The sequence below is a fragment of the Nicotiana tabacum genome, chromosome 7 (genome assembly GCF_000715075.1).
Source record: "Nicotiana tabacum cultivar K326 chromosome 7, ASM71507v2, whole genome shotgun sequence".
In the NCBI taxonomy this organism is placed as follows: Eukaryota; Viridiplantae; Streptophyta; class Magnoliopsida; order Solanales; family Solanaceae; genus Nicotiana; species Nicotiana tabacum.
In genome coordinates, this window is record NC_134086.1 from 37,129,667 (window position 1) to 37,139,205 (window position 9,539).

Here is a 9,539-nt window from a genome sequence, read left to right on the forward strand (position 1 = left end):
TTCGCATCAAATACAGATTATGGGTGATGTAATTGAGTTAGTTGAGTTATATTAGGAGCATATTGTGTTAATTGATTCACTTTCCGTTTAAAATCAGCTGAATAGACCACGATTTGCGCTATTTACGTTAATGTATTCACAATTACATATCGCGAATGCAGTCGAATACAATATATGTCTAGCTGTAATCCCCTGTTTCACACCGTGAATACAGTCGAATACAATCGAATATAAAAATCTGTCTAGCTATAATCTCATGTTTCACGCCTAGAAATGTTACTGTATTCATGAATACAGTAGCTTAAATACATCGAATACACTTTAAAAAACCTGAAAACATATCTATAGGAAGTAATATAGTAAATGATAGCTACAACTAGTTAATAGCCAATAAACAATAGTGGTTTGTGAAAATTTCTCTTTTAATAGTCTCTATCTCATTTTATATCAAACTGTTACTTCTTTCGTGACATTATTAATAAGAGTTAAATTTATTTTTTCTTTGAGTATGATTTTTCATATTTTCAATTACAAAATAATAATTTGTAGCTATGTCTCCATAGAACATAAATACATAAATTTTATTTTCTAGTAATCTGTGAAATTGATGTCCGAATTGAGACAAAAATTAAATATTTTTACCCTCTTATTCTAAACACAATTACAGAGTATCCTTTTTCCGACTCGGAGTGCTTTTTTAGAGAGCAAAGAGTCAGTTTGAAAATATTTTTATATAAGCATTATTGTCTTTTGTTGTAGTTTTTCAGTAGTTAGCAATATACAACTTTTCTCAACAAAAACAATATTAAAAAAAAGATTCATGTCTGAATTCACAATAAGTTTTAAATACCTTGAATTTTATGCCTGTGACACCACCTTGCACATTCAAAAATCTTGACAAGGAGAAAATGGGAGGAAAAAAAATTATAATATCATGTTTCTTGCTCAATTATATAAAAGTAAGAAGATGAGATGCCTCTCGACAAGCCAAAGAGGAGGAGGTGCGTGCGCACATTTCAGCTACTTGTACCTTTTTCTATAAAATATATTCTAATAATCTAATTTATCATAAGTTAAGCCAAACAAGATCATATAGCACTTGAGTGCCCCTAATAACACAATATGATAGTGGTGTTCGCCCTTCAATTATTTTATCACGTACCTATTACATCCTACATCACAGGTGCTGAGTAACTTTGTCCATCAAAACTTGGGCAAACGAGAAGTAGTACCTATTTACCTCTGCTGAGATTTGAACCTGATACATCAGAGTTCTCCTCCTATTTCAACGCCCACTAAGCTACACCTTTGGGTGAAAGCTAATTAGTACTTAAAACCCAAATTACCACTGCACAAAAGTAACGGATATACGGATTGATACTGTTTTGAATTACTGCTTTACAACAATTAAGTCTGCAAACACTTGCCCAAAGCCAAATTAGACAAGATGATTCATCTTCTACTATATTAATGCTCTTCATGTGAACAGAGAAGATATTCACATTACAATCATTTGGAAAAACATGTCCTTACGCTAAGTTCAGGACAACACAATGCAGAACTCATGAAACGAACAATTTGTGAGGCCTAGTCCCATTACTACAGATTTTAGTGTTTGACAATTGGCGTAGAAGCTTCAACCACTGTTTCCCTGAGATCCTGCTGGACCTCCTCCAGTTCCATGAGAGAAATTCTGGCCTTGTGACACTGGTTGTGCAGGAGGAGGTTGCTGATTGGGTGTCCAAGCTCCTCTTTGTATTGGTTCTCTTCTTTCTACTTGCATTGTCTCCCTGCGTCTGTCATAACGAGGTCGAGGCCTGGGTCTAGAACTTTGGTTTTGATTAAATCTATATTGTGGTCTATGGATGACTTTTCCGTCTACGAACAGATCCCCTAAACATCAATGAGTGGAAACAGTAAACAAGTGATTTACTTAATAAACGTGTTACAAGACACTGATGAATCGCCATGGCATAAAAACGCAAGTTTCTAGCAAACAAACCTCCATAATCCTTGTTTGGGACATCCAGATATGAATCTGGCAAGACCCACAAAACACCAGGAAGACCTACATAATATAATAAGAAACCAATCAGGCTGAAATCAAATAACACAATTCTGAGAATAACCACAAATCCGCTTACCAACAGGGAGACCAAACTTAAGTGCATATATGCCAACATTAGGAAAGGCTAATAGCTATATGAAACAAGGGTTCCCCTCAGTAAACGCTTTCATACAAAAGGTTTAAGCCAATCCTAAAGTTTAATAATAAAGTAGCAGTGTTATCGACGTGATAAATGAAAGGAAGAACATAGAGGTATAATGGAGCCTCAAGCAAAGCGTAAAAGGCCACTGGTTTTCATGAAATGAAGCACAAAAGAGAATAGTAAAATATACATGTAATACTAGAAGAATAATTACAAACACAAACAACAATTATATGGACAAAGAAATTGAAAAAATACAACTAATTGAATTGTTTAGTGATGCCTTCTAATGACAGAGCTCATGTACAATGAGGTGCATGACTTATATCAGTGGCCCATGCAATGAAACACTGTGACCATATGAATCCTCTTTCTCCATTCCGCCTCATTCTGGTCCAAAGCCAATCCTACATTTGATTTTTTTTTTTTTTGTTGAGAAAGAGGGCACCAGTAAGCACTTGCAATGTAACTCTAGGCGATACCAAAGGCATGTCTCTCCTACTCTAGGATTAGTGTGGAAGGGAGAAATGGGAATGCTCATCTTTCCTTCTTCGGTAATCATAGCACAAAATTTGCAAGATTACTTTAGCACTTCTAGATTATCCCCATTTAAGTTTGTATCCTGAAATAAACTCAGATGTATCTGTCCCTACTTAACCTGATAATAGAAAAGTACCACTTCTCAACCTTCTATAATGACAAGGCTTTTAGGATGGAGAGCATAAAATGTCAGATAGCAAGTAACTCAAGGAAAGCATATGAAAGAGCAAGACACTTTAAATGACCAGCAAAGAAAACCATATACCTTTAACTTTGTAGGAAAGCTCTTCAGAAATCAAAGCACCAAACCCTGTGTATGTGGTTGTACAAACAGAGTAAATCTTCTTTTTTGCTTCTTCCTCACTGCATACCAAACAAGTAGCTATGAAATACCACTACATAGACCAAAGAACCTAGGCCTAACAATACACAAAAAAGTTTACCAGCCAAGGAAGTGAAATAAAACTGTTCATTTTAAAATTCTAATACAGTATATTCAACTAAAAAAAATAAAGTTTTTGATGTAGAAAAGTCAAACCAACAAAATTAAACATATATATATGTATTCAAGCACATAACTGGTCATATATGCATCGATATAGTTACTCTGCAACATAGGCACACTTCATAACTGGGTAGCAATTTTGCAGAAGATAATAGAACCAATATAGGGTAGGTTGTCTACATTACACCCCTAGAGGTGCAGCCCTTCCCCGGACCCTGCGTGAATGCGAGATGTTTTGTGCACCGAACTGCCCTTATAATAGAACCAATGTATTAACAAAGTTATAAAATATTTGTTGAAAGAATAACTAAACAAAGCTATGAACTGCAAAGAATTCTGCAGAAAAGATGAGAACAGATCAAATCAACGAAAAAAGCAAATATATTGAAGGATACAACAAGCAAGCTACAGACATACATAAATACAACATAATGTTTCCCGATTCTCCAATCCCCAGTGAACCGCATCATGTTGTTCTAGAGCAATTTGAAATGTTAACTTCTGCAAAACAAATTGTTATCCTTCTCTTTACAATTTATTGCCAATTTTGTCTCTAAATCAAATTAAACGAGAATAAAATGTGATTCGGATAACTTTTTCTTCGAAGAGAAACGGACTACATGTAAGTCTGAATACAACGGTATTTCGATTCTCCAATCCCTTAGTGAACTGCATCATGTCATTCCAGAACACAGCAGCATACTGGAAACTTCAAATTTGCAAAACAAATCGTTATTCTTCACTTGCATCACATTTTAACTAATTTTATCTCTAAATACAATTGAAGGTTAAAAAGATGCGATTCCTGTAAGGATCAATAGCCAGGATATTGCGGAATTTACCAAAATAACCATTTAATAATGATAACAAGGACAATAAGGAGACACGGAAGTTACATGGTTCAGTCAATTTGACCTACTTCATGAACAATGGCACCAATTCACTATATCAAAAGTGTATAAAATAGAGTAAAAACTCTAATTATCCCAGAATATCCAAGAGAAACAGAGAAAACCCAACAATGATCACTCCAAAAGAGATTCACTCAAAGTGCTTCCTACTGTAGCTCTATTGAATACAAAAACTTTCTATCTATTTACAAGCTAAGATTATAATAAGATGAGATAATCCAAAAGAACTTCCTCCTAATTGGAATGCTTGGAATGAGCAAATCGACTTTCCATTTATAGGCAAATGATTTGCTTTTTTTGAAGAGCCAATTGACTCTTCATTTCAAAAGAGACATGACCTTACAATAACTAAGTCGCTCCAACATGGCAGTTTAGGTGCCGCATCCGTGTTGATATAACACTAGTATGGGTGTGGGTATGGGATACGTACCAGATCTGGTCAAACAATTTTGGGTACTTTGACCACGAGGGAAGGAAAAATCCGAGACAAGATATAATTTGGTTCCCGAAATCAGAACCAAACCTAGGGTAAATTTGAAGAAAATAGCATATCTTATATAGGAAATCAATCTTTTACTTATTCACAACTTGAGAATAAAAAAGAAATCCACACTTTACAAACAATACGTAAGTATTCCTTAAAATTTCTCATAATTTAGAGTTTTTTTTTAAAATTTTGAATTATTTTTAGCCGGATCCCCACACCATATCTGTATCCCCGAATCTTAGAATTTACATTTCGAAGGATTTGATCTCTACATCCGCACCCGTGTCGAACAACCGCATTCATGTCCAAGCAACTTTGTACAACGATGCTAAGGGTCATATGATTATGACCTTTTAGTAATGTCAATGGCTATGACTTTAGTAATGAGTTAGTGACAAGGGTCAGAAAATAATGTCAAGCGCTGCGGCCTTTCGGGAATTGATATGGCCAATAACGACCAGTTCTGTCTGACAAATCTCCACATCAGCCTAGATTTGGCTGATAAAGTGTACCTGCTCCATCTTAATAAGAAAATAATTTAGCAATCACCAATACCAATCAAGTCCAAAGAGCGCTTGAACTTGACAATTGGTAGGAGCTCTATAAACATTTCAGCAGGATTGTCTCTAGTATTGATCTCTTTACCGTCCTACGGTAGGGGTAAGGTCTGCGTACACTTTACCCTCCCCAGACCCTACTTGTGGGATTTCACTGGGTTTGTTGTTGTTGCTGTTGTTGTTTATGATTGACATTTTTTTTAATGGTAACATTGGTCTCTAGTATTAACATTCTGAACTTAGACCTACCCTTCAAGAATGATTTCCCGAATGAAATGGTACTTCATATAAATATACTTTGCCCTCTCATAATACATCTGATAAGTAATCAAGTGAATAACACTTTGATTATCGCAGTAAATGACAATATTACCTTGAACTTGAAGTAGCCTACATTCAATAAACAAAACCTTCAACCATAAGGTTTCTTTGATTGCCTTTGGTCACTACCATGTGTTTCGCCTCAGGACAAAGCTACAATATTATGACCTAACTTTCCAAATAATAGCATAACTTTCCAAAGTAGCATGTAAGCTCTCTTCTGTCAAGATCACTTGCATAATTTGAGTCTATAAAAGCAACCTAAGTGTCAGTACTCTTTCCAAAATCCAAACATGTACATGTAGTACGTTGCAAGTATTTGAAAATCTATTTCGCAACTTGTCAATATGCCTCATCAAGAAAGTTATACACTGCTTACTACACTTACTACTTGAGAAATGACTCGATGTGTACATACCATTGCAGACACTATATTATTGACTCACTAAAATAAGGAACCTGTCCCATCCTCTTTTCTTCCTCCAACTGCAATGCCTTGGAACCTGTCCCATCTATTTGTTAGATAGAGGTGGCCTAAATGGCCATTTAATTATTGAAATACCCCGACATTTGGCATTATTGAAAGGCCATGTCCATTGACATTATAAAAAGGTCAAGATCATTGACATTATTGAAGGTCAAGATCTTTTTGAAAAAAAAAAACAAATTGGCTTGTCGCTCTTCAGAAAAGGCAAATCCTTTACCTATAAATAGAAAATCATTTTGCTTATTCTAAGCATCTCAATCGAAGCAAATCTTCTGAATTCTCTCTATCTTTTTTTTTTTTTTTTGATGAAGTAATTGGTTTCATTAATGGCATCAAAGATGCAGAATAGTTACAAAAGTAGTGAAAATTGCTAGCTCCAATACAAAAGGGCAAAAAAATCAGCTTAGTACTAGGGAGCTAAGAAAGTTCAAATAACTATCAGGAGAATCTACAGGGGCTAGATAAGCCCAACTAAATAAATACACTAGGCAAAAACCTTAGAGAGACTGGGCAACAACTGATATCTCATCAAAACACATTTTATTCCTTTCATTCCAGATAGTCCAAGAAACGGCTGCAGGTATCATCATCTTCCTATTTTCCGGATAGAGCTATCAACTTTCCAAAGGCTCCAACTCTCAAAAGCTTCACTGAAGTTTTGTGGCATGACCCATCTGAGTCCAAAAAGAGATAAAAATATATTCCAAAGACCTACTGCAATTGTGCAATGTAGAAAGAGGTGATTGTGTGACTCTGCTTCAGCCATAGAGAAGTTCCTTCTGGCCAAGCTATCATGTGTTAGGCAAGCTCCATGAAGTGCAGTCCAATTGAAGCAGATAACTTTAGGTGGTAGTTTGACTTTCCAAATTAGCTGCCATGGCCACTGGTTAGTGATTGCATTACGATTTCCGGCTAACTTGTGGGCTGCTATCACTGAGTATCTTCCTGCGTGTGTAGTTCCCCATAAGAGCTGGTCTAGTGCTAATTGGTTGCTTGAGAAGCCATTTAGAGTGGCTAGTAGTCTGTGCAATTCCTCAAATTCCCAATCTTGTAGGTTCCTTCTGTAAATTATGTTCCAAGTGTTGTCTTCCATGTTCTGGCATATTGTTGAGTCAGGCTCTCTGGCTATCTGGTACAGTGCAGAATAGGCATTCATTAAAGCTGTGCTGACCAACCACTTATCCTTCCTGAACTTGATATGATGTCCATTCCCACTTACAAAGTGCATATTCTGTGAGAACTCCTCCCAGAGTTTACAGATATGCTTCCAAACTCCAACTCCATGTGGTGCTTTTGATTGTTTAATGCACCAGTGGTTCTGTACACCATGTTTGGCATTGACAACTTCCTTCCACATGCAGTTATTCTCCTGAGTCCATAGGCACTTCATTAATAAGCATTTATTCTGTAAAGCTAAATCCTTGATACCCAGTCCACCTTGGTGCTTTGGTAAATAAAGATGACAGAATATGAGTTATTCTCTCATCTTTGTTTATTTTGAGCTTGTAGCAGATCACACGTTTTGAATATTCCATAAAGATAGTGTGAGGAAAAATGTCGAATGAATCTCTTCTAGTTCCCTTTTTAACTTAGCCAATAATATTTTACAATCAAGGTTTCTTGACCTACCTACTTTTACAAGAATTAAGTTTAATAGTAATAGCTTAGCGTAACCTCTTTCCCGCATCACAAACTCAAGTACATGTATTAGGTGCCTAATCAATCAACTATAGCTTAATCCCGATAAGTTGTATGAATCATCATTGCCCCCTCCACTCCATTAAGTTGTATGGCTTGTCCAGGTGGACATGTGTTACATCCCAAATTTTATGGGACATTTTGTTCGCTTGGTCCCCACAAACTTCAAGAATTTGTCTCTTGGGCTAAGCTACTTCGAGCCCAAAAGTGATCCTAGTAGGTGAACTTGTTCTATGTCATATATAGTCTAGGATTTTTTCTCGTATGTCACATGAACTCTTTTTCCGAAAGCCTAGAAGCCTGACCGCCTCTCATCTGTGCTCATCAGCTCACCCTTCCTCATAGGCATCATATACACCCCCTTCTTAGGAACTTATTAGCATCATAACTAAGAATTGCTCCACTCTCACCATCGTACTAAGGGAATCATACTTTGATACCATATTAGTCATAGTGCAAAGTCCACGGCACATAATGTCCGCTTTGGCCCAACACACTTCATAGCTTTATCCTTAGGCTATGTCAAATCGAGCCCAAAATCATGAGTACTAAGTTGTTCTTTGTCATATACATCCTAGGGTCCCCCCCCCTCCCCCGTTCCGATATGAGATTCGCCTTAAGTATCATGTGCACCCATTGTTCAAAAATCTACCAACCTAAAAGCCTATCTTTATCCGTCCTCATCAGCTCCCTCTCTTAAGTCACAACATGTCATGAGGAATTCAATATTTGCATAATTTATCATCCTCACTATTAGGTGACTAATACATTGGTTAAACACCCATGACCCAGGAATTGTAGGAACCGAAAAGAACCGGTTCTTTTTCGGAAACTTCCTATGAACTCATAATCCATGATTCAGGTATAGTATGTCTATGAGGAACTAGGAAAACGAGTTTCTCCAAAGTAACTTCCTATGTATTCGCAACAACACAAATGACCTAGGTATATTATGCCAACAAGGAACAAAAAAAGGGGTCTTTTCCACCGTACCTTCCGACAACGGCAGCAAGGGTCTTGACATATGCATTAATCATTTCCTCCTCCGAGGGTTTAGGGTCAGGAAACTCTAACACAATCAGCCAATGCTCATAGTCACATCCATCCAGAAGTATCGTCTCCTTCGGCGGCCGGTTGCTCCAGTTCGGTGAAGGATCATTTAGGGGCGAGTAACCCGACCCGGATGACTTGGGACGAGTGGGAAAGAATTGCTCTGATGATGGGAAGTACTGGGGATTGAAGAAAAGGGGAAGAGCAAAACGAAATCGAGATAATGATGATGATGAAGAGGGTGAAGAGAGTACACGGTATATGCTGGAAGCTAATGTGCGCCTGGTGGCGAACAGCGCCATTGGATTTGGAGGTCTCTGAAAATGAGAAGAAACTCTCAAATTGGGAGAAGTTTGGCCTTGAGTTGGAGCTAATAAGGTTTATCGAGGGTTTAAACTTTAAAGCCTCTGGCTGCAGTAACGATGTCGTTCTACCAAGAATTTTCTGCATTGAAATTGGTACTCAGACATTTTTTTTTCTTTTTTTCTTTTTTTCAGTTTTTAGATTACAGGCTAACTTTTTGGTAACCTTTTACTGCGGACAGATAAAGGGTTTTACTTAATTCTATCTACTTGTTATTTTATGTAATATATTTTCTATTTAAAAAATAAAAATGAATCAAAGAGATGTATCGAATTTAAATTTAATAGGTTCAACTATTATTACTATTGACCATGTAACTTTCATGCTACATCTACCACTAAAATGTCACGACCCCAATTTCTCACCTTAGGATGTTGTGATGGCAGAGACTAGGTAAGCCTAACATTTAA

General features: G+C 36.7%; 1 protein-coding gene across 1 annotated transcript; it reads right to left on the reverse strand.

Moving 5' to 3' along the window:
• Positions 1-1,412: 1,412 nt before the first annotated feature.
• On the reverse strand, positions 1,413-9,153 carry LOC107760068 (multiple organellar RNA editing factor 3, mitochondrial-like). The gene is made up of 4 exons (XM_075257114.1): positions 8,710-9,153; positions 3,016-3,113; positions 2,003-2,068; positions 1,413-1,893 (listed from the first exon to the last, which is right to left on the reverse strand). Exons 1-4 carry the CDS (start codon positions 9,066-9,068, stop codon positions 1,637-1,639), a joined length of 780 nt encoding a protein of 259 aa, XP_075113215.1. The 5' UTR covers positions 9,069-9,153; the 3' UTR covers positions 1,413-1,636.
• Positions 9,154-9,539: the final 386 nt, after the last annotated feature.